Genomic DNA, 27,160 nt, shown 5'->3' with positions numbered 1-27,160 from the left:
ATAGAAAAACACACAATAGAACACTGTAATTCATGGATTCACATCCCCAGTATGGACTTCAACATTACTGAGGCAATGTGGGATTATGTTAACAGAGAACAGAACAAAAGTCAGACAACTTTCAAAGAAGAGCTTTGAAATGACCTTCAAGCAGCCTGTAGAACTATTATTGAAGAATACTTGAAGAAGTTACAAGGAAACTTATTTAAGAGAGTTTAGGCTGTGCTGAATAATAAAGGTCATCATAGCGATATCATAGGGAATGTTGACTTTCAGGCTTGTTAGAGGTACACAAATGGTGTTTTGCTGTATAGTTTCAAGTATATCTGCAGATGTGAAGGGTGGCTCAAAACCTTTGCATAGTAGTGTATCCTATATTAACACTGCATTAAAATAAATACATTAAAATGGACAGGGCCTTGAAGAAGTATGGTCAGTGGCTTTTTATACCTCAACGTCCACTTTCTACATCCCATTGCTTCATATTCATGGGACAAAGCCATATTTGAACTCATTTAAATAAAATACCTTATCATGATGTTGCTGTTTTTTAATAATATATTCAGTGACTCTAGACCAGCGGTCCCCAACCTTTTTTACACCACGGACCGGTTTATGCCCGACAATATTTTCACGGACCGGCCTTTAAGGTGTCACGGATAAATACAACAAAATAAAACTAGTACCGGTACCGAAAAAAAGAAGATTTATTCATAACACACGTGAAAAGACCCAGGAAAACCGAGTTAATGATAAAAACGATAACAAAATAACGCTGAAAACCGATAAAAACCCTGAAAACCATACATTTCACACCTGAGCCTCAACTCTCGCTGCCCGGTACCAAACGACTCACGGACCAGTACCGGTCCGAGGCCCGGGGGTTGGGGACCGCTGCTCTAGACAGACCAGCAGATACAAACACCTGCCAAAATACTGGAAACAGCCTTTGTTATAGTACACACCCAGACAAACACACACACACACACACACCAGCCTGGTTGTTGCAGTGGATAATAATTTATCATCGCAAAAATGGGAATGAAAATATCTACAGTCTGATAACAGTGACACTGTATCACACTATTGATTAGAGTTGTTTTACCTCATACTGTATAATCTTATGGTTTTCCCCTACTGGGAATTTTTTTCTTTTTTTTTTACTTTGTTTATCACGATCCTACTGGAGAAGCATTTTTGCAACCTCACTTATGTTATACTGAATAGAAAGTCTTACTGAAGATGGTGATTTTCATGATCCCAGTATACGTTTCTGACCTTTTTAAAGGTATAATTTTGCCTTCCATGATAATTCCCATTTATTTATTTATGCTTTCTTGCTCTGATAAAACTGAAAAATAATGAAAAATTAGCACTCATTAAGTGGCCCTTCACAAAAGAGATGCAGAATCATCAGTGACTCACTTCCTTGCAATATATATTTACATAACCTGCAGAACCTTTCAACTTAGCTGACTCACTAGTTACTCAGCTTGTCTGTCATGTAACAGAGAGTAGGAGGGAAGTGCCCTATGGGCCATGTTCACACAGTGACAATTTTCCTCTGACACTGCAATGAGGGTGGGCAGATGAGGTGCTGTAATAATGCTTTACTGCTGTGGTCCAGTTGTATAAACGTAAAGGCTCTGACAGACTGTTACATCCAACTCAAAAGCATACTGTATTGTGTAATTGTGTGAAAATACACAAAAATTTCATAGACGGAAATATGAACTCTACTGAGTCAATATGTAAACATGTTCACTTACATATTGGCAGCTAAATTTGTACTAACATGTGCAAGAAGTTGGTAATGTTGGTGTTCCAGCTATTTTGTAACACGCCTGTAAAAAGATTTAAAAAAAAAAAAAAGTACATTAGATATTTAATTCAGTCCTTCAGACTATTTAAAAGGATGAATTTTACATTTTTTTCACATTCCACAATCCAAATTTCCATATATTTTTGTGTCACTGAACACAACCTTTCATCAGCCTAGTCTGGTACGCAATGATTAATGTCTATGTACATGAAATCAATATTTTCTATATTTAAAAGCCAAAAAAAGTCTACATTACGAGGCTGGATGGGTTGCTGGTGTAGCATAGCATTTTTCTAAAAGTCTTACATTACTGGACTACTGTCCCAGTTTTCCATTTATTTCCATTCTTTTAAAATATGTAATTAATTATAAATATTGTAGTCAAATAACAAAAACTTGGTTTGGTTTAATCAAAAAAACTACTGGCTTAGAAAAAGATCAGGATTTGGGTTAACAATGCAACAATGTCTTTAAAGCTTTGGTTGAAGTTTAAAGGTTGAATGCAGAATGCTCGAATGACATATTTAAGGAAAACATATAAGTCACACTAGCATAAAAATACACACACATAAATATATGTATAAAAAAATAAAAATACTGATTGATACTGATTGATAAATAACTGCTGTGGTACAAGTGATCCAGGCACTATGAAGAAAATATTTTAGTTATTTGTAATCATTTCAAAGTATACCTAATAACTCCCCACAAATCAAACCCTAATAAACAAGACTATGCGATCTTTAAATGAAGTAGATCAAATAATAATAATAATAATAATAATAATAATAATAATAATAATGACTCTGTAGAAAATGAATGAGTCATCAATAATAAAGCTTCCTTCATTGTTAGAGATGTTTTCCTTGGTTTTTGTGTCATCAATTAGATGTGCTGCTGACAAGCCATTCATTGTATGAGGTAACACCTAAATGGATAGTGACTCTCATATTTTATCTACCAAAAAAATCATCTTTAGTACTTTTTATATAAAGCACTCCTTAAAACAGTTTTTTTGTTTGTTTGTCTTCAAAATGGGAGTGGATTTATGTCATTTTAATCAAAACCAGAATTTCAAAGGCAACGGGTCTTTAAGTGTCCTTTATCCTTTATATAAATTCTTGTCAATCATACAAGGATAAACAGTTTTAACAGGCAACAAACATCAAATCCCAACATCAAGCATGCAGTGATCAATTGACTGACTTTGATTAAATCCTTGCTGCCTTTCAAGTGCAGCTAAAGATATTTATTTATTTTCTTTACTTCTTTACCCATTGCTAGGGTATCAATTTTAAACCATATTATGCAAAGAGCATGGTAAGCTGATCTGCTCTTGTTATTTACTGCTATCCTAAAACAAATTTGGCAGCCATTGAAAAAAGGAGTGCAGCTATGCTTTAACCACTGTCAATAAAAGATGTGGGTCTGCTGAGTTTCAAGTGACAGATCTGTGAGTTCAGAGCTGGAAAGGGACCACAAAACTCCCAGTTTAATTATTTTATTCTTGAAAAGAATGTCTAGAGCAATATTGTTTTAGGGCACCCATATTTCCTTGATTCTGTAGAGATGTATGTGGTTTTACTTCACTGATTTGTGCTGGGTTTGCAGTGAGCACGAAAGGAAGAAACATCTAAATCACACTGAGGGATAATCTTTCTTTTAAATTGATTGTTAAACTCCTTTGCCTTTTCCTTAGGATTTAGTTTTCCAGCTGCACCAACCTCTTTTAATGGTAATTTCTCTGAAATTCAACAGAAATTTAGTTCTATTGTGAAAAAATAAATCAAAATTGATACAGGATTCTGAATATCGAGTCTTCGATCACAGTCCTACCTAGACAGCTAGCCCTATCAAGTTGTATAGTGCCAGCTCCTCCATTAACCTGCATTCCTAATTGATAGTGCTAGAGAAGAGTTATTTGAATGGATTACCGTAAAGAGCATCATGGATTAGCTAGTGAGAGACATGGATCTTGAGGGAGTCTTAAATTAGTCACATAAAGTGATTATAAAACATCCATATGGTCGGCAATGATTGGGCTCCCCCCTTATCAAAGCAGTTTAACCCTTCTTGTAATTTCCTCAAAGCATTGATATCAGTTTGGCCTGTTAAACCTTACGTTGGCTGTGATGTGCATGGGAAGAGTACACTATGTTGTGATCAATGCCTAGAGGAAAGAAGTGCAACTGACCGTAAACATGGCTTTGGTTTATGTAGATGTCATTGATTACTTAGTTGCCGGGACATCAAGCTGGTAACACATACTGCAGCGAGCATGTGTGAGACCAAAGTCTCTTTAAATCATTATGGTCTTTGAGGAAAGACTGATGCAACGTGCTGTATTCTCTGAATATGACTGAACCATCCATATTTGAAAGATAAAAAGGCTTTTTTAGGCCTTTGATAACATTACTGGTGGGAATGACAGTGCTATAGCAGAATAAAAGAAAATCCCAAACTGCTGCATCTTCTGTGGTGCTGTTGCAATTCTCTATTGGTGCAGTTCCCATAAATTAACTCATCTGCTTGCCTTTCCCAGGCTGTCATCAGCCTTAATGTACTGCAGTTTTAGTAATAACTTCACTCACTTGATGATACCTCAGTACATTAATTTGTTGATGAGATATATCTATTAGAAATATTGCTTTAGAATTTGCACCACTGAAATCAAAAATATACATGAGCCAATATCCTGTACACCTTCTACTACTTTTGTATATAGACTTATGTTAAAAAAAAATAAAAACAAAAGTAAAATTTGAAAAGGGGTCGTTTCACTTCAAAATGCTTTGCAGCAAATGGGTCAGTTGCACCCAAAAATAATCAAATCCACAAAAAGTGCCTACACCTTCAGAAGAGCAATGTTAAGAGATTTTTTAAGCATCTTCAGCATGCATAGATAATTTGAAAAATGTAGAATGTGAGACTATGATCAGGAAAAATCCTGTAAAGAAGTAGTGGTGGTCTCAAAGGAACCAATATTGGCTGCTAAGCTACTTCTGAGGAGGGGGAACAAGGCCAAGTACACAGACAAGAATTTCACAGTGTGTGCCTGGAAAATAGTCCTATTTATGAGTCCAAGTTTGAGATTTATGGCAGCAACCAAGGGGTGACAAGCAAGAAAGATAATGATAATTCAATGTATCAAACCAACCCGCAACCACGATGGTGAGAATATTTAAGTCTGGGGGTGTTTTTCTCTCTGGAGCAGCATTACAGTACTTTACTTTCAGGTTGGCATTTGAGTGAAGCATGCATACTGCAGTGTAACTGCATTTTGTCAGATTTTACATAAAAACGTGCAGATGTACAATCTCATTGAAGCAAAATGGAAACAAAGGAAATATTTATTCAAACCGCAGGCTTCTCATTCACACTGTCCAAAGACAACATTATATTAAATTCACCATAAAAGAGCAAAAACAAACTGGAACAAATGCATGATTCCAAAATGTTGACAGTCCCGACAAACATACTTACAAGTCAACCATAAAGCCAATCAACACAGTGCTTGTTCTTATATTGTCATTTCCATTATTTTAATTAAACCCTCTATTTTGTTAATAAAGATGTGCACAGGAAACCAGTCTGTGACTTGGCAATGAGAAAAGCAATCATGGAGAAAATGAATAGAATTTAAAACATGGAAGCCCAGTTTTGACAGACAGCTGTCAGCCATTCATTACAGACTCCCTAATGATTTTTTTCCACACTGCTGATGAAATGCTGCAGCACCTTTCTCTGCATGACAGGGGACTTTTCCCATAATGACACCTCAGTTCTTCCATCTTATTACATGCCACTCATTTAGTGAGTCAACTGAAAACAAACCCCCCTGCCTGTACGGGAAATTTCAGTGATAAAACATACTGTAAGCAAGCTTTTTGTTAATGAGTACACTGCTTTTGAAACCCAGATTTAAGAGATGTAACTGAGTGGAGAAAGCGGGAATATGATGCTTGTTACATTGGTATTTAATTAATGTTTTAAGAAATTTGCAACTATGCTTTATACTCGGCAAGTACTTTTGCTGAACAGGCCAGAGAGGATCTAGCTTTATAAAATTCTTAGAGCATCACTTCTTTTCACATTTTTTAAAAGAGATGGAAATAAATTTGTTTTGTTTCAGCATCCTGTTCGCTCCTTTGTGTTTTACAATTTATTTGTCAGTGATTCATTTAATTTTCATTTGGTTTTTATTTACACTTTGACTTGGTGCTTAGGTGTTGATGCCAAAAACTACTTGGTTAGGTTTACAAAAAGGAAAGTGGTTTGGATTAAAATATGCCCCTTTGAAAAGTAATGCTGCATATTGAAAGGAGAACTGACAGCTGTTCTCACAATCAGGTGGATTATGTAGCATCCACCAAGTAACCCATAAATATGATACACCATTGGCTTTGGCAAAAACTGCATTTAGCGATGCCCCGGGAAAGAGAACAGGTCACAGGTGGCTCTGGAGCTTCATGCTGCTCTTTTGCCCACATCTAGTGGCTCCCTGTGGTTTTTACAAACAACTAGATATATCTTTAGTAATATGAAAAGGAACAGTTGTTGTACTTTTAATATTTTATTGGTATTTATCATCACTGTAAGTGGTTCTTAAAAATTTCCAACTGTAGAAAAGTGCAGACTATACACTCAATACATTTGGCTGCTGTCCCCATTAAGTCTGGCTCCTTAGAAGGACTGTTAGCTTTCTAGCCTGACCAGTGTTTTTAGATAGCTCCGTGGATCTGGTGACTTGCTTGTAGTTGTTTTTCACAGTGACAGTGACTGACACAGTGAAACTCAAACTTCAGTTTCTATGACAGATTAATCTGATTTCGATTTTGATATCAACACTGATGGGAGGTTGTTCTCCAGACATGACCCGGTGACCAAAAAGCAGCTCATCAGTGAAAGAATGCTCACTCTCCCAGCTCTTAAAGTGATTCATCAGGTGACCATGAGCACACTTCTTTATCCTGAGGCATCGCATTATCAGATTTCTTCCATCCAGTAAAGCATAATTTCTGACTGACCAAACAAAAAATAAATACATAGCAATGAAGCACTAGTCCTTATGTAGTAATAAAGGTTGCAAAGTGTGATCTAGACCTTCAGCTTTGCTTTAATGTTACAAGGCTCCTGCTGTACTTGGATCTTGAAAAAAAAAGCATATTTATTTGACAGTTTGACAGTTTAAAGTCTATGATCATGACTAAAAGCAATCACTTCAACAGAGCACCATAAAAGCAGAGTGCCTGCATTGGTGAAATGATTAATCACATCACAAAACCATCTGTCTATGTCCACTGTGTAATGTGACTTGTCATGTGACCTTTCGACTCTGCTGAATGATAATTGCCTCTGTCTCTTTCCCTTAGTAGGTTATGACACAGATGACATTTGGTGACTGCACACCTCTGTATAAGTACTTTAAAAGAAGTATGCAAAATACAACACAGATGATGAGAGTCTGCAAGAGAGGCATTTATTTTAATATGGAACATTTGTATTATCTATAGTGGTGACTGAGGCTGGTGTTAAAAACCTGACTGCAATGGCTCTCTAACTAGACCGAGATCTACCTTAATGCCTATCACACAGGAGGCTCACTCACATTACATCACAACACGCAGTGTTTTTAACCTCTATTTTTTACTTATAACTTAAAATATTTTAACCTCATGAAGAAATAGTTCAAAATATAGCAAAGCAAGTACTCCTCATTATGCATGTGCAAGTTAATTCAAATGGACATCAACAGTATAAATGCAAATTGTGCGACACTATCATTAGAGCATTTATTTGTTTATCATCCAAAATGTATGTTTGCTCTCTGTGGATTTATCCATTGCATCCTGCATACTAACAGGGATAAAAGTCCTCCCAGCAGTGTAGCTGTCATCTCTTGTTGCAATCTCCTTCCAGTCTGCACCCGTGTTTTCTGTGGTGGACCAAAATGCCTTTCACTCCTTTGATAGCAGAGCACAAGCTCAGCATTACATCCTCTGCCCCTTGTTGAGCCTGAGAGAGTTTGTCCTGTCAGAAACAATAACTTTCCTTTCAAGGCAGAGATCGTTTTATTTCTTAGAGTAGCGATCACACAAGGTGGTTGTTTCCATTTGCCACCCTGGTGTTCCTTTTCATTTTTGCACTCATCGCAGATGTTTCAGTGCCTACAAAAGTTACATTTTTCTTGCATCCTTGCTACCACCAACTGATTTTGTTTCATACCACCTTGTCCATCCGTAATGGACTTTTGTGTTCTGCAGAAAGAAATGATCATGAGAGACTATGTAGTCATGATTTCAATCATATCAAGTAATAATCACTTTATCTTTCTGACCACTAACTACACAGTTCATTTGCATAACAGATTACAACATGTTCTCAATAAATCTGTTCTTTCTGATGCTCCCACTGGCTGTCACTCAGCACCAGATGCTTAAGTGCAACAGCCATGAAGGGAATATTACATTTGGGCACAGGCCTCAAAGCATCAGCTGAGTGATTGAATATTTACTGTTGAAAAGTCAAATTTGCTGAAGAAGGTAAATTTGTTATAGTTTCCTGATACCAAAACTAACTTCCCACTATGTAGATTATTGTAGTCAAACTCGTCTTGCATTGTCTTTATGGAGCTAATCTGAAAGTGATAATGTCCTCTTTCTAAATGTGTCAGGTAGCCCACTGGGTCACACAGATATAAACATTCAGCACAGGGAATGACTGCTCTGGTTCACAACTTGTCAATCAGAGCACCAAGGCAGGTTGAGCTGTCACTCAGAAACACGGCGCCGCAGTCCAGTATAATTGAATTAGCTACTGTCTCTTCCTGAAGGTTAATTGGTGGGGAAACCTCTGCTGAGCATGGCAAGGCAATTGACAAAGATAAGAACTGCCGTCTTATCTGTCGGATTTTGTCAGCATATGTGAACTTTATCATTTCTGTAAATGTTAAAACTATAAAGAAGTTAACAAAAAGCAGGTAAATTGAATCCTCATAGATTGTAAATTTTCCATAACTTTGTGTCATGCTCAGAACTGCACAGGAGCTCCTACTTTAATTCAATATGTCACGAGTCAGCAGCTAGAGACATTGCTGACAGATGCTTTGGCTTGGAGGGCAGAATAACGTGGCAAGTTGATGGTCAGTTGATGGCCTGGAAAATTGCATTTAAACCTTTAGGTGTTATTCCAAGTTGTATCTTACTCTCAAACACAGAATTAAATTAAACTCTACTTCTCTCCTGTCCGTTTGATAAATGCTCTCTATAGCCGAGTTGCTTTTCCTCTGTTCAGCATGCGTTCTGTAGAGCTGACCTGTTATGGTTTTATTATAGGATGGAATTTTTTATTCTGCGGCACAGAGATCACAGCACTTCAAGATGCTGAGGATAGTTGGACAGGATACAGTTTCTGCTTTTGTGTTTTCTGCCAACTGTTGTTCTAGGCTGCTTTAATTCTCCTGCAGGGTTTCACTGATGCATCTGTTTCCATCAACGCAGTGTGATTCCACGCCATTCTCCGTGGCTTATCATCTTTATAAGAGGTGTCACCCAAAGTGGAGCTTTTAGTTTGTAATGAGATTTTTTGCTCTCGTCTCAGCTTGAATCGTACTAGGTCATGAGCCTGCTGAAGGACTCTTGATACACTGAAGAACAATAGAGTGAGATATTGGGAATTTACAAGAGATGGCAGGGCAGTAAGTCATTTAAAGTTTTACAAAGTATGAGTGTGGAATACCAAGTAGGAAGAGAGCTGAATGTAACTTTTGAATAGACCAAGAGGCAGTTAAAATTCAGGATGCCTGTGTGTGTGTATAAGCCCAAACTTTGCACTTGAGGCTTTAATTAACCAAAAAGGATATGTTATTTGACATTTACCACTAATGTATCATCAGCATTAATTGAAATCAACCAATACTTCTGCAATACTAATTATTCCAATGCTACTTTGGAGCTAATTAGCAGGGGCCAGTACTAATTGGCAGCTATAAGATTTTATGTCTGTTTTTAATTTCAGGAAAACACAAACAATTCTAGGATGCTAAGACAGGAGACATGAATTGTGTTCATTCAGCTTTTTCTGGCTTGTTTTCCTCTTTCTTCTTCTTGGTTTTTATTTAAATCTCTCTTTTTTTCATTTTTACATTATTTTTTTCCACTCTCACTATGTGACAGTAAGCTTTTTTTCTTTTTATAATAATTTATAACAATATAAAGCGCCTTGAGGAAACTGTTGTTGTGATTTTGTGCACATAAATAAAACAGAATGTAATTGAACTGAATTTTAAATACCTATTAGAATAAGTCTTTTATTGTTGTCATTCTAGCTTAATCAATGGAAGTAATACAATTTTTACTATATTTCAGTTTAAGTTTCAACACATGCATGAGGAGAAACTAAATCTAAAATGTCCACACGCTACATTTAGAAATAATAGTGCAGAACACAATGCAGGATACCGATGATTCTACCCATGGCAACCTTGCTATACCTCAAACAATCTAAATTGAGCACATGCATATATAAATATGTTTTCTGTAAACAGATATCTGCATATAAATATTCAGGATATGTAGGCAAAGACAACATTTTAATTAAAAGCAGCTTTCTGGTTTCCATTTTTAATCTTCAGTTTAATCTTCAATTTTTAATCTGCAGTTCAAGTAGTATTTAACAGTGATGTTTGAGCGAAAGAGTAAATGCAGTCTGGAAACCACTGGTGTGACAAAAATTTAGCTTTATATTCATCACTTAAATAATGACTGGCAAAGAGTCAAAGTTCCTACCAAGATAACAGAATAGTTTTACTGCTGCCTAGCCAGTAGGTTTCCAGATTGATGGGTACATAGATACATCGGTCTCCCCTTCTAGAACTGCCATTCTGATTGGCTAAAGTGAAGGTGCATTTGTGATTGTGATCATCAAAATTGTCCCTATTAAATATAAAACATGTATGGTATTGTTAGAGCTATTCAGATGAGTCTGAAACAACACTCCAACACTGATAATATCCACATGTAATCCCAATACATTGAATGTACAATATGTGATTAAAAAAATCTCAATTAACCAGGGAGGTCAAACAGAAAACACATCTACTCTTCTTAAATTACTTATTTTTGTACTGTATAACTCTTACCAGTACATACTAGTAGTGCTACAGATAAATATTGTTTGGCCTTTTTGTGCAAGTAAAAGAAAAATGTAATTGCCAGGCAATGATGTCATAATATATATACAGTGGTCCCTCGCTATAACGCGGTTCACCTTTCGCGGTCTCGCTGTTTCGTGATTTTTTTGGGGTGCAATTTTGCATGCTTCTTTCTTTTTCTTTTTTTCATAAATCATCGATCACTAGCAGTGTGAGTCTGAAGTGCCGTACTGTATGTTTGTAAGTTTTCTCCCCAACAAACACAACAATGTCGACGAAACGTTTTGCACCCTCAAAGGCAACTGCGGGTGCTTTTGATTCTATAATACTGGACTTGTTTTTCTACAAAGGTTTGAACTCTGAGAGTGTTTAAACAAGAGAGAAAAGTGTGAAAGTGTTTGTGCCTCTCTGAGAAAAGTGTATAAAGAGTGTAGTGAGGGGTTTTACATCCTTAAAACAGGGGTGTCAAACTCCAGGCCTCGGGGGCCGGTGTCCTGCAGGTTTTAGATATCAGCCTGGGTCAACACACCTGAATCACATGATTAGTTCATTACCAGTCCTCTGGAGAACTTCAAGAGATATTGAGGAGGTAATTTAGCCATTTAAATCAGCTGTGATGGATCAAGGACACATCTAAAACCTGCAGGACACCGGCCTTCGAGGCCTGGAGTTCGACACCTGTGCCTTAAAACATCTATAATAATTGTAAAAATTAAAGTTGGCTACTTTGTGGATTTCACGTATCGCGGGTTATTTTTAGAACGCAAACCCCCGCGATAAATGAGGGACCACTGTAGATATATATTATCTATCTATTGATAGATTCCTGCATTTAATATAAGTGACTGAGAAGAGGTTACAGAGGTCATTGCAATGGGTACACTGGAGCCTTTAGATGTACCTTGGTAGTTTGGTTGCTAAACTCCTGATGACCTTTTATTATCTTGGTCCAGCTACAGTGCTGTATCAGTTCAGTTTGCTTATCAAACATGGAATTTTTTCACATTATCTTTTTTTTTTTTTACCACCAAAGGAGGTCATATGGAACTTTTAACAGTATTCAACAAAGGCAGAAATATCAGCTCTTTTTTCCAGGCAATAATCTCAAAGTAATCAATGTATGAGTTAAATATCCTCTCATATAACCTAAAATATATATGCTCTCACTGCGTCTAAGCAATTCAAAAGCCCAGTAAAATGTAATGGTTCCCTTCCCCAAGAGAAGTAGTTCCATTTTAATTCAATTGATTTTGCACTTGTGGTTTCCCGTTGCCACGTTTTTCAGTCCCACCAAGATGGTCCCTGCATTTTGAATAACATCAAATAAAAGGCAATCATTGGTATGGATGAGGAGGGCCCTCCGAGACTGGGGCACCTTCACCATGACAAAGACCAAATAGGAAAGAAAAGGCGAAACAAGAACAAGTGGGGCCCACAAACTCTAAAACCAGATAATTTGATAGCATACTTTTGTAGAAACCTGGACAATGAATAGAAAAATGTTTGTTTAGCATGCAGAGGGAAATTGTTTGGACAGACACAGCGGCAAACAGAAGGGGACTGACAGACAGAGATAGCCAGAGTGGGTGGTGAGGTGTTTGTGGGTTTGCATACAATAAGATGTTTGTGGGGAGAGTGGTGAACTATTTTCAAGAATTGTTTTGTCCATGTGACTTTCAGACGCTTTTGTCAAAGTTTGCCTTGAAGCACTGACTCTTGTGGAAGAGAAGCACTGCTTAGGCTCTATGTTAGAGATGACAACTCTCACAGAGTCTAAAGAGTCCAGCTAGAGTGCCATTGCAGCTACAGCTACTTCAATCCTCTCAACATTTTACCTGTTGCGGCATCTACCTGGATAACTTTACAGACACATTCCTTTTCTTAGATTTCGTTGTTTTATAGGCCACCAAAAATCACAGGCTAGGTCCCCATCTGTCTATATGTACAGCAGCTTTTGTATTGTCATATTTTGTAACCTTTTTCATGAAAAAGGAGCAAACATTTACAGAGTAGAAGTGAGGATGCAGCGAGCAACTGGAACAGAAATTTACAAAGCTGTGTTTGAATCATTCTTCAAAAGCAGGGTTTCAATAGGTTATCCACAGAAGAGGAAAAGAAAAAGAAAAGCTTTCATTACCCAGTGCATAAAGCCTAAATGGAAAAGAGACTGTGGAATGGCTGCCTGTGTCTGATAGGGGAATATACTCAGCTCTGATGCCTTGGGTGTTCTGGCCTGCTGCACTCAGGGCTAGCACTGGACCATACAGATTGCTGCCATTATGGAAAGTGGGTCTGTGGTGGCAAATAGACCTAAGCACTCACAAAGCAACGTACACTGCTGTAGACCCATTTGGAGATCTGAATATACAGTATGGAGTGATTTGCATGAATCTAAAGCTCAAAAAATTAATTTTAATGTAGCTTGTAGCTAACAACTTGACACCTCAGGCTTTGATTTTTATTGCCATATGTTTTGGATACATTGGGATACAAATAAGTAAAATATTATGCAATATTTAAATGCAAAATCCATGTTTTATTAACTAAAAGTTGCAGTATTAACTATCAGTGTAAGGCCATGGTTGCGTTTACCCTTACAAGGGGAACAAGCATGGCTCTAATTTGTGCACTGGTTTCAGTGGTGAGGCAGTGACTCATTTAGAGGCTCGTCTAATTGAGTCATGGCAGATAAACAAAACACAAGTAATGCATTCTAAAGGAAACTTAAAGCTAAACTTCAATTTAGAGTCTAAAATAATCTAACACCAATGCCATGCTGTCAGGCAGTTTAGGACAAGTTTGGTCTAATTCTCAGGGTATCAAATATCACAATTTTTGACAAAGCCATTGGCATCTCTGAGATATATACAACATGCCCTTCGGCGCTGGTTTCTTGACACCCTGGGCAGAGAAAGCAAAGACCCAAAAAGTCCCCATGAGGTGGCAGGTATGATAACGTTGGCATAAAATCACACAGATGTCAACTAGGTGACAGAAGCTTATGCCCTGTGTGGGAGGGCTTGTTTTTATGCCTTGTTTTTCTTTCTTTCTTTCTTTCTTTTTAATATCCACTTTCTTTTTTACCCACTCTTTGGTTCGGTTGATGCATGAAAAAACTTGGCCATTTTTAGGAAAAGGCCATGAAGTAGGAGAAAATTACCAATGGCTGCACTGTTAACCAAGCAAGCTAGAAAATCCTACCAAATAATACCCAGTGCATTCACCTAGCAGTCCTGACCAAGAGTCTGTATGTCACAAGTTGGTTCCTAGATCAGATGAGCTCCACCTCTGCCGTAGTGGATCAAGGAATAAAAATACAGCCTTTCCTTAGAAAATCACCAGATATTCTGCAGAGCTGTATTTTTCATATTCATTTCATGGAACATTTGATTTGGAACCTCTTTCCTCCCAGGGGTTTTCAGAGTGTTCTTTTCTTCAATGCTCCTCTGCCACTGCTCTTTTGTCATCATGAAGGTGGTTTTGTAATGGCAGCCTCTGGCATTCTGTTCCAGTGTCCTCCACCACAGCATTTATTTCTGCTCTTTATCTGCACTTGAATAGCTGAGTAGTGCTTTTACTTGATTATCTTAGCCTCATTGCAGATAATTGCTTAGTACTGTGTGAACCAAGGAGAGCTGTAATTGAAAACTGTTTCTCTGCACCTAAATTGCCCTTCATTTGTGTTGCAAAACAATGTCTTTTGTTGCATTTTTGAATAAAATTTGGGCCATTTGCTTTTAAGTGATTATAAGGACAGATTTGCGGACATAACTTGAAAGATCAATAAATAGAACTCAATTGTGAAACAGCATAAAATCCTCAAACTGCCTGACACTAAACAAAATATTATGAGAGGTAATTCAAAGCCCTGTTTCCATATATACAGTAAACATCTTGCTGTGCTCTGCATCTATCTACCACATTTGGTCGAGCGATAATGTCGTGGAAATGCTGAACTGACAATGAAAACATACGAGCTTTGTACCTGGCGATTTTATCAACTATAAAAGGAAAAACAGGCTAATGTGTATATTTAAAATTACATATAATCTCATCCTCTAGGCCACAGATATCAAAGCCATTTTATTGTCTGGGCAACATGCTGCCCACTTTGATCGTAAGTCGGCTACAACTTTGAAACTTTCTCTCACTGTAAAGTTTAACCACACTTTTATTCCCTTGGATATTTTAATATAAAATAAAAATAAACACAGTTCCAACATTATGTTTCAGTTTTTTAATAAATTTGCTAAATTACATTTATAAAATTAGTTCTGGTAGCTCATTGGCCAAATGGGTGGTAATTATAAAGCAGGAACTTTTTGTTAATTCACAATGTTTTTTGTGACCTGTTTTGAAAAAAAAATCTATATTAGATAGTGGAAAAAAACAACATTTGCTTCTTTCATTTAATTGTTTATGAATTACTTAATTACTTTGGTGTAGTATGAATGGTCACGGAGGAGGCCTGTAGAAAATGTATGCCCCATTCACATTTTCCAAACTTGTCCAGTGGCCGGATTGGAATCCATGCCAAGCTGATTCTAGTCCCCAGGCCTTATGTTTGACACCTCCGTTCTAGACCAACTTAAATCAGTTTTAAATATACAAAGCCCTGGGTAACAGTACTAATGTCCAATGTCAGTTTATCAGTATGCTGTGTATTTAAAATTTTTGAAATAATTCAGAGCTGGAACACATGAAAACATGCAGAAAAATCATTCTGTAATATATGAGCTTCAATTGTGGAATTTCAACCATGGGCATTGTACAGTACTACACTCACCAGAACAAGAAGGTTTTGGCCAGGTCTGGTTACATCTGTGTGTTCTCCCTGTACTTGTGTCAGTTTCCTCCTGGTAGTCCAGCTTCCACCCACAGACATCCATGTTAGGTTAATAGGTGATTCTAACTTGGCTATAGCTGTGGATGTGAGAGTGTGTGCTTGTCTTGTCTTCCTGTGATGGACAGGCAACCTGTCCAGAGTGTGCCTTTCCACTCACTCAAAGTCAGCTGGGATAGGCCGCAGCCCCTGTACAATTCTAAGTTTGATAAGCGTAAAGAAAATGGATGGATGAATGACATTTCTTAACCTTAACCAGACCCAAGACAACACATCTTTCTCTATCACATTACATAACCCTACCACACAGTCCTCAGGAAAAATGAATCTCCATCACCCACTCCAACTTACTTACATACTTACATACAGTAAAATCACAGCTTTTCCTTCCCTTGAAAGACAAAACAAAAAAAATATATACTAAACATAATTTGGCAACACTTACATTCACACAAATTAGCTCACAAAGCAAATTAGCAGCAAGTAAAAGTCATTACAGGCAGACAGTTATTCAATTGAGACATGAGGATGTACGCTAACTGAATGGTAAGCCATCATTTACACTCCTGCCATTATTATGACCTAAAGTATTTGCCTCATAACAAATGGTTATTGATGCTCATCCTATTAAAAGACAAAAAGGCAACAGATTACAGATTACTATTTAGTGTAGACAGGAGCACCATCGGGGAGGGCAGGAGGAGCACAGGCCACCCGGCCAGACATTTCCAAAACTGGAAATTATGTTTTTTGGTGTGCCACCCCAAGACTTTTAGTCGCCCTCATCTTTTTTAAAGAAAAAATTCTGGAGGCACCCCTGAGTGTAGAGTGTATGATAAGCAAAACTACAAATAGTGTGACTGTAATGTGATAAACCTACACAAAGGTCAAATGACAGCATGAATGGTCTTTAAATCCACAGTGGCATGTGTGGTTTCAAGTTGAAGTATATTCTTTCTGCCATAAACTGTCACATCTACTTGAGTGTGGTGTGTAGAGCCATGTCCTCTAACACACAAAAGCACATTCTCACTCCAGGTGACCCCTAATTCCCCACAATAAGCAAACTTGAGAAGATTTTTGTAGTTTATATTTTGGTTGTAGTATCTCCATAATTAAAGTCCATAATTAAAGTAGTTTTCTCACAATATAATTCGTGTTAACTACGCTATACAATAAAATGATATTGAAGTTCGGCGTAAATAATTAGAAAGGCTAGTAACTACATAATTAACTGTGTTCAAATTAATATAGAAATTGCCCATTATAGGTTCGACTGATTAAAAAACATAAACAGTTGGCTTTAACAAGTAGACAGATGAAATCCTTTCTCTCACATTAGAACAGTTAATAAATTTGGTTTCCACAAAAACATCATTTAGACAGCAATTAGGTACAAATATGGCCACACTGCAAGTTAAAATTGATCCAGGAAATTGTTTTAATGACATGCTATTACAGGTGATTGAGGTTTTCCCCACCACTGTATACCTGCGCGGCAGACATTTTTTTTATTTCTTTGTTAGCAGTAGGAAATCGACCCTTGAGCAATTAAACACTGTAATGGAGTCTGTAATACTGAGTTGTGATGTAACAGAATATGACTGTGCTCTGGAATGGAACTGAATGTATTACTACAATTTATTGCAAAGCTATGAAATTTTCAAAGAGAAAATAATACACTCAGTATTTAATTATTTTTATTATTTTATCATTGAAAAGTTGTGTATATAAGCTATAAAACCCTCTTGGTATGTTTACCATATGTCAGCACTATGTCATCTAATAACTAGATATTTGTGTACAATGACAAAATAGGATCAAGTGCTTTTTTTAAACTTTACTTTTTAACTTTATTAAAAAAAATATGACTCAAAATGTTCAGTAAAATCTCAGAAATCTAAGAGCAGAATAAAGTTATCTTAACCCAAATTCTGGAATAAGATATGTCACCATAAAGTCTTCAGCAGTGAAATAGTATCAACTGTACAAAGAGTAAAAACAGCAATCAAAAGAGATATTACAAAGAAAAATGATGAGTCTGTATAAAAACAAAAAACTTGCAGAATTAAAAGTGAGAGTTGCTGCTCACTTTCCCGTTCCCTCACGCAAAACATTTTAATTGAATTTTAACACTATGGTAATCACACCTGCTACATGATTTCCCTCTTTCCTCCAACATAATCCAGCGCTCAGAAAGATTTTAATTTATTCATGAAGGTTTTCAGAGAGAAAAACTAAATACATGATGTAAAATTGTCATTTTGCATGGTGCTGTATAATTGATTTAATGCAGCTTCTTAACATTGGCCTCCCTCAGTTGCATCTGACAGGCCTCAGGTTAATGGTGTGAAAACAGGGACACTGCTTCCCCCAACCTGTCAAGTGGTAATTGGTCAACAGGCTTCTTTAATAGCAGGCTGCCATAGGCAACAGCAAACACTTCTTAAATGGTGTACAAAATAATTGGTGAGGAATAAACAAGGAGGGCTTGAGTAAGTGTACTTAATCTCAACTGTGTGTCCCTTTCTGTATTTTACAGGTTATTCATCCATGCACACCAGAGAGGCTAAGGATGCAGGAAACTGGCAGAAACAACAAGATGAGACCATTTAATGATGGTACCCACTAAGGAAAAAAGCACAAGCCAAGTTGAGGTGCTGGATGCTCTTTTAAGTGTTGCCACAAGTTCACTGCAGGCAAGCCTCAATCTGAAAGCAGATTTTTCTAATTGCTCAAGATTTTTCTAATTGATACATGGCGATAACATCCAGCATCACACATCTATCAATGAAGACGAGGCAAATAAAAGGATTGTCTCTGGCCCTGAGATTAGCTGAACAGCTGTACTGAAACTGCAGCGGTATCACACCCCTTTGATTCTTTTGGCCCTGCACATGACTCTCAAAGAAGCACCAATGACCTGCAGCTTAGGCATGGTGATGAGTGCCTTGTTTTGGTCTGTAGCCATTGTATATTTGACTCATATTGGCAGAGTCAGTGGAGACTGCTGGTTAATTGAGGGTGAAAAGGGCTTTGTATGGCTCGCAATTTGTAGTCAAAACCAGCCACCTTATGAGGCCATCCCACAGCATATCAACAGCACCATTGTGGACCTTCGTCTGAATGAAAACAAAATCAAAAGTATCCACTATTCTGCCCTTAGCCGCTTTGCCAACTTGACCTACCTAAACCTGACCAAGAATGAAATCTCCTACATAGAAGACGGGGCCTTTTCTGCTCAGTTTAACTTGCAAGTCCTTCAAATGGGCTTCAACAAGTTGCGGAACTTGACAGAGGGGATCCTCAGGGGTTTAGGAAAGCTGCAGTACCTCTACCTCCAGGCAAACCTGATTGAGACTGTGACACCTAATGCCTTTTGGGAATGCCCCAACTTAGAGAATATTGACCTCTCCATGAACCGAATCCAGCAGTTAGATGGGTCTACGTTTGCCAGTTTAACTAAACTCACCACCTGTGAGTTGTACACAAACCCCTTCAACTGCTCATGTGAATTACTTGGTTTTGTCAAATGGCTCTCAGTTTTCCCAAACAGAACAAATGAACGAATGGTTTGCGACTCCCCACCCGGGGTCTCCGGTTATAGCTTACTGAGCCAGATTCCTAACAATCCAAACTATCGAAATGCACTGTACATGCTTACCAAAGTGTGCACTGATGAATATGTAACACCATTTATAACTGTGCCCATTGAGTCAACAACACTACCACCAGACTCAACGCTTTGTGGAGTGGAAGACTGTCCATCAGGCACAGAACCAGAAGACACTACCATCAGTACACCTGAAAATGATGTTCAGGGAACTCCTCTGATGAAAGTGAAGCAAGTAACACACACAGGTGCTATCATCACAGTTCAGATTCCTCATCCCTATAAGAAGATGTACATCTTGGTTCTTTATAACAACAGTTTTTTCACAGACATCCAAAACCTAAAAGATATAAAAGAGGACATTGAATTAAAAAACCTTAAACCCCACACCAACTACACATATTGTGTTGCTTCAATACGCAATTCTCTTAGACACAACCACACATGTCTGACAGTCTCTACTGGCCCTCGAAATGGAAAGGACGTAATTGTGAAAAATCCGACTGCTACTCACTACATTATGACAATTTTGGGCTGCCTATTCAGCATGGTTATATTTCTTGGAGTTGTGTACTATTGCTTGCGAAGAAAGCGCCAACAAGATGAAAAGCACAAAAAATCAGGAAGTTTAAAGAAAAACATAATGGAACTTAAATATGGACAAGAGCTTGAGGGTGGGACTATATCTCGAATGTCGCAGAAGCAGTTGTTGGCAGGAGAGAGCATGGCACGTATGCCATACTTACCATCTGCAAGTGAAATGGAGCAGTACAAATTTCAAGAGATAAGTGATACTCCTAAGATGATGAAAGGAAATTACATGGAGGTGCGAAGTGTGGATCACCATGACCGCCGGGAGTGTGATATGGGAATGGCTGGGAATAGTCAGGGATCAGTGGCAGAAATTTCCACAATTGCAAAAGAGGTGGATAAAGTCAATCAGATAATAAACAACTGCATAGATGCTTTAAAGTCAGAATCCACCTCTTTTCAAGGAGTGAAATCTGGAGCAGTATCCACTGCAGAGCCCCAGCTTGTACTAATATCAGAACACCCACAGAATAAATCTGGCCTTCTGTCTCCAGTGTATAAGGATAGCTACCACCACTCTCTGCAGAGACATCGGTCTTCTGATGTCTCTCCAAAGAGGCCCAGTACAGCCACGGGAGGGCCCATGAGAAGCCCCAGGCCTTATCGTTCTGAATCCAAGTATATAGAGAAAACTTCTCCAACAGGAGAGACCATCCTCACTGTAACACCTGCTGCTGCCATCCTGAGGGCCGAGGCAGAAAAGATCCGTCAGTACAGTGCCCACCGACACTCCTATCCCGATGCTCAGATAGAGGAGCTCGAAGGACCTGACAGCCACAAGTCCTCCATGTTGGAGCCTCTTACTCACTCCCGCTCCAGAGACTTAACATATTCGCAGATGTCCTCTCAGTACCACAATCTAAGCTATTCCTCCAGTCCTGAATACTACTGCAAACCTTCACATAGCATCTGGGAGCGTTTCAAACTCCACCGGAAACGGCATAAAGATGAGGAGTACATGGCTGCAGGGCATGCACTGCGTAAGAAAGTCCAGTTTGCAAAGGATGAGGACCTCCATGATATTTTAGACTACTGGAAAGGCGTATCATCCCAACAAAAATCGTAACCTATCTAGTTTTTGTTTTTTTAGTGGACTACACATTGCAGAAATGACACAACCACCTCATCTGACAACTGAATCAGTGGATACTTCCATAATAGAATTAACTTCTCACTCACACGTACCACATTCTCTTTCGACTGTAAAGAAAATGGGGTTAAGATTCTTTCAATTTGTCTTATTATGTAAAGCATTCATGGGAAAAATTATATTGCAAATAAATAATATATATGTTAAAATGGATAATAGGTTTTTTGGGTATCGCATGGCCAAGTCCTGTGACAGTGGATTTGCTGTTGTGTAATATGAAACTATTATATGAAGATATGTCTACTGAAACCTCAGTATTTTTTGAAGAACTGTTCAGACCCTCAATTTGAACTTTTTTTCTTCCCTCCTTGCATATATTTAATTCAAAACTATGTACAGATTTGACTTTCTATATTTGCAGTGTTTTCTGTGTAAATGGAAAAGTGTTAGTGGATGAATCAGGTTTAACAAATGGAGCGCTGATCATTCAGATGATCTTGTCTATAAAAAACCGCAAGCCCCACTTTAAACCCATGAGATCATTTATCATTTTATCATTATCAATGCCTGATTTCTGTTTTTGTTGGGTTTTTTTTTGTTTGTTTTGTTTTGTTTCTATGAAGGCTTTTACATCTTTTACATGATTCAAATGGATTAAGTACCCTGAATCACTTAGTATCTTGAAAGACTTCAAAAGTGCAGTATATGTCATACTTTAGTGATGTTCTCTTAGTTTCACGAACCACCATTTGTAACTTTAGTACCAAAGTAAAAAAAAAAAAGGCTGAAATGTTTACAATATTTCTGCACGGCCTGGGGATCATAACATGCAGTGGGTCCATGAAGATTTTGCTTTTTCTGTCTTATCAGTTACTTCTTCAAAAGAGAAACATTGGGAAATCACAATATCTACACACAGGATGTGGTGTCCAAGCCTACTATTAATCACTAATATTTCAAAGGGAAGACGGCTATACTTTGTCACCTGTCATTTAGGTACATGGACAGATGTTGTGCCCTGCAGGAGAGCCCGATGGATGAATGTAACAGATATGTATTTTGATCTGTCTATGGCAGCTTTTTATGTATATTTTCAAGGAAATATTTATTTAATGTTATAAACTACGGTGTTTTTGTTTTTTCTTTGCTTCAATATTTCTTCCAGTGTATTATATTGCATAATGTCTGATCCAATAAATGGAGGAAAGTAGTTGGTTTTTCAGATGGGCCGTGTTGCTTGCTGAGAGGTTTCATTTTATTTTTTATCTGCTAGGCTATTAAATCTTTTTGTATATTATGAAAGCTTCATACCAGGCAAATATCAACAGCTAGAGTGAAATTTGAGAATGTGAAACTGAATCCTCTGACTTACTGGCTGTGAATTTGTATATTTTGAGGGTTTTTTTAAATACATATAATACTTAACACTTTTTTCTTTCTAAGTTGTTTATATAAATCATTCCAAACAGGCTCATGATGATTTATCACATATTTATCAATAATTAGTTGCTTCTCTCTTGTATCTTCAATGTAGGATTTGGGTTTATTAAAGAATTTGTGGTAACATTTTACATCATTTACTCTATAGTCATGATTTCAAAGTGTTCTCATCGCTGTCAATTTAAGGAAACAAGGAAAACTGCTTGTCCAAGTAGAGGGAGTTTTATTCTCATTTATCTCTTTGCATGTGTTCACTCGTCCAATGGATTTTTTGTTCTTGCAAAATGCAAATTAATGTACATTTTCCATCCGTCCAAGTTTTATATGAAAATTAAAAGTCAGTTAATCGGAATAAAAACAGTTGACGGACAGTCTAGTATTGAAGATGCAGAAGAAGAAAATGCAGTGAGATCAAGTAGCTGAAAGAGTCATTAGTCAAACTTCAAATGAAAAAAAGCAACGTGGAAGTAATTTCCATTTATGTAAATATAACATCTTGATTTGCTTTTTGCATTATTTTGAGAGACATAAAGTCTCCTCATTGCTTCACACAGATCAGATCTGTTCACTTGACACATTTGACACTAAGCCTGTCTCCACCGCACTTGGTGCACTTTTTGTTTTCACTGATTTACAAATCCATCCTCCTTAGCCAAGCGCAAAACCCTTTACACTTAGCAGATCAAATTACAACCAGTTGGTTATCTTTTTCTGGGTACGAATCCAACCCTATTGCAACAATCCGAGTTAGATAAAAGAGGCTGTAGTCCTCAGATGGCTGATGACGCATCAGCTAAAATATGGTCAGAACTTTCCTCTGTGGGAGCAGGAAACATATTTCTTGTCAGGTGTCTCCTTGCTGCTGTTTCTAAAAAAACACCACATGCATTTCTTAGTAGCGTCCAAATGCCAGCCCTTCAAATGCAAATGAATATTAAACAGTAGATGATCAATGAATTAAAACATGAAAGAATGGCAGACATATGTTATGTATGAATTTTGTATTAAGGTGAGAATTGAGAGTCTACAATCTGACAATAGAGCTAACCTGAGGAAAGAAAATTGTCTGGTGAAAAATGTTTTCATCAGCTCTTTCTTTTCATCCAACACTGAGTGTGTAAGTGTAACTGCAGGCATTTATTACCCTATTTATATTTTTTCTGTCATAATTCTGTGTCCATTTCATCTAAGTGTGTCATGAAGCTGTTTTTATTCATTAATGTGAAATGAAGCATTCATGAGCCTGATGTGAATGTCTTATATAAGCACCTTGTAAAGTGTTAACTGGGTTGTCTGACTTAATACTTCAACCGCCTTAAGATTTTGGGATACTGTATGTGTACAAGAGTAAACTTCCTTTTGTTTTATTTCCAATGTTGATACTGTTGTTAAGTCTCCATTTGTTATTTTTTATAAAAAGCATTTCAGTATCTCATGAGAGCTGTCAGGTTTCTTGTTCATTTAGCTATTTAGCAACCTGTTTTTATACTGCATATTGTAGCACTTCTGTGTCTAATAAGAGTTTTAAGTGTTGAGAAAACCTTTAGAAAGATCAACAGTTGTTGTCCAAGTGCATCAAAACAAACAAGAGCACAAAATGTGTTTTTTTTATTTTATTTCTTAATACTATGTTATCTGCTTTCAGACAAAGTACTGTGAAATAAAGTTAAGGGTGCACATGCAGTGTACACTCAGCATCTTTATTATAAGCTGTTATATCAGAATTGCTCCATGTAAGTATTGTACTATAAATTAATGCAACTGGCTTATATAAGTAACCTAAGGGGTAACTGTTTGAAATTGGGTATAACTTCCCATTTAACTTGTGCTATAAGAAATGGTTACCCAAGATTTTATGCCATGATGACTAACTCTGTATACGTAAACTGCCTGATGCAGGGTATACTCATGATAATAGATCAGCTTGACCTACTGAACAATCGAGTCAAACAGCATTACCATTTCTTGGATATCCCGTGGACCTCAGTGTGCAGGTTGCCTCCCTGAATTTGGCTGCAGTAAATGCATACCTTTTTGCCTGGAATATATATTTGAATTCCCCATCCCCCTAGTGTATTATTATTATTATTATTATTATTATTATTATTATTATTATTATTAATAATGACTATGAATAACAAGAATACCTTTTACTTTAGGCAGATTTCAAAGCATTCAAGGTTACCTTACACACTCAAAAAAATTATTATTCACCCTCAAATAAACATTAAGCCATCATTTTTGAATAGACTGCAACTGAACTATATGAAAACAAAGGTTTATTTATTCAAATAAGCATACAACATCATTAATTAATGAAAATGTGCTTGAGTGTATACCAGTGAGGTAAATTTATATGGAAAATTTACATGTTATTAAATTGGTTAAAGTCAGCATTTGGGCATGTTTTCTTCTGTTTGAGTAGACAAAAGAAGAGGATTTATATGACAGGTGAAATACAATCAATCTTACTACTTATCATATTACTTACTTATCATAGCAGCATGTAAAAACAAAAAACTTCATTAAACATTCCTTTTCTGGACAATATTTCATGGTTCAGGCAGGTTTGGAAAAATACTTCATTAGCCAAAAAATATCTGTCCAGCATAAAGCAACAAACCCTCTTTTTACCTGTTTACCACTTTCCCTGTCAGAATAATGTTCGAACTATTGTTTTTTTAATCATTATTTTTATTATATTTTTGTTCCATAAATATATATAAATTTAAATTAAAAAGAAATATATATATTTAACACTACCAAATGATGTGGAAACACTAATTGCTACAATATTTAATTATTAATATGATTAATTCAACAATTAATTTTTTGTTACTTAACAGTATGACCTTCTTCAAGCCAGCATATTTTTCCTGTGGATATTACAGTGTAAATTTTTAAGCATGTAAACAGATTTTTTTGTCACTCTATTCATACTCATGTTGTGGCACATTGTGACATCACATATGTTATAATGGGCATTTGGTGCACTAAAATGCATAAAAATCCTGTAAACTTGCAGTTCCTGATGGCGAAACATCACATTTGCCAAAAATCATTTCATCTTGGTTATGCTTGTCTAACTAATTTTGTCTGTAAATTTCTTTATCCAGCAGATATGTTTCTATGCTCACCTAGTCACACATTGTAATATGATTAAGGTAATGAGGACACTAAGTACTGAGTGATGGATTCTATTTTCTAAGCCCATGTTGCTGGTTATGTTTACAGAATGTCATCTTTCCAGGCCATTTTACACCCATCACACAGGGACAAAAGGAGAACCAAAAAACATTTTGTTTCAATAGACCAAAACATAATGTAGCTACTGTTGCAAAAACTCAGCCACTGCCGTGACGGCACAGTTTTTACTGTGAGAGACTGCAAAAGGCTTTCAAAACTTTACTTTCTCTTTCACAAAAAACAAAGCCTCACAAGTCAGAATCGTCATATTAATTTTTTTAAATTTTGCTCATCCTATTTGTGCTTCCTGGAAAGCCAGTATAAGAATTAAAGGGAACAAGTTATGCTAATTTCCAACTCTGTGTTTGTTTTGTTACTCTCAAGCAAATTAGGTTTGCATGATTTACAATTAAAAATAATGATTATATATCATATGCTGATCACAGAGAAGCCCTTCAGTTCATCCTTTGTCTAAAGAAGTCACTTTGGCGCCATCACTTATTAGGTCTAGAGACCAGTGCCTAACACCCTGGTGACTGCTGGAAGCTGTAGGGAAACATATATTCACTGACTGGTTTGCAAGTGATTGTCACATTCCTGGGTCTATTGACCCAGCGTTTTGAGTTTTAGTTTGGATGTTTTAAGTTCTTTAGGGTAGCTAAGTTCATTTGTTTATTAGTTTCTCTTTGTGTTTTCTACCCCTGTATTTAAGTTTCCCTCTCCCTGTTTCATGCTGCGTTTCTTATGGTGTCAAGTTTATATTGTCTTGTCTACATCTCATGTTTCCTGTTTTATTTTGAAGGTCTGTGTCCTATGTCAGTGCAGTCAGCTCATAAACATGCCCATGAACCTTTAAGACAGTGTTTGTTTCAATATTCTCCTTAGAAAAACCGCGTGGATTCAGAATATAATCACCCACCTCATGCTGCTATGAGCCATGGTGACGACCTGACAGGGGAATTAGGGGGAAGTGGAAACACATGGGGAAACAGCTGACACTAGTCTGACATAACGAGACAAAGGAACCAAAGCTGACTACACTGACATCCAACTTAAAACATTCAAACTAAAACTCAAAACGCTGGGTCAATAGACCCAGGAATGTGACAGTGATTGCTGGATGAAATTGGTGAATGAAGAATGTTCACCCTTCAAGTAAAAGTTTTGACCTACCAGAAATATTTCAACACATATCAAAAGGCACAGCTTTTACTTTTAAAGGGAACACACTCTGTTTCCTGTTTGTTCATATTTTAACTATTGCTTTGCAAGTAGTTTGTGAATGTTTGCAGGCATCTTCCATACAAACCACCTCTTTGTGAACAATTTCACCTTCTGACAGCAAGCAACTACCTGCAACCGTTTTCCGTAAAGAACGATGGTTACTGGAAGTCACCGGCCTGTCTCTGAGCCTTTATGACTTG

The 27,160-nt window shown here is 37.1% G+C and overlaps 1 protein-coding gene across 1 annotated transcript in view; it reads left to right on the top strand.

Annotated features, from left to right (window-relative positions):
- Positions 1-24,238, top strand: part of elfn1a (extracellular leucine-rich repeat and fibronectin type III domain containing 1a) — an 84,192-nt gene extending 59,954 nt beyond the window's left edge. The window contains exon 3 of the mRNA XM_084925486.1: positions 18,359-24,238. Within this exon, the coding sequence (XP_084781612.1) occupies positions 18,714-21,086 (2,373 nt within the window). The 5' untranslated portion in view covers positions 18,359-18,713 and the 3' untranslated portion in view covers positions 21,087-24,238. The remainder of the gene's footprint in view (positions 1-18,358) is intronic.
- Positions 24,239-27,160: the final 2,922 nt, after the last annotated feature.

Source organism: Perissodus microlepis, chromosome 4, assembly GCF_051167445.1.
Source record: "Perissodus microlepis isolate ML-2025 ecotype Zambia chromosome 4, ASM5116744v1, whole genome shotgun sequence".
Taxonomy (NCBI): Eukaryota; Metazoa; Chordata; class Actinopteri; order Cichliformes; family Cichlidae; genus Perissodus; species Perissodus microlepis.
This window is presented reverse-complemented; position numbering and strand designations above follow the sequence as displayed.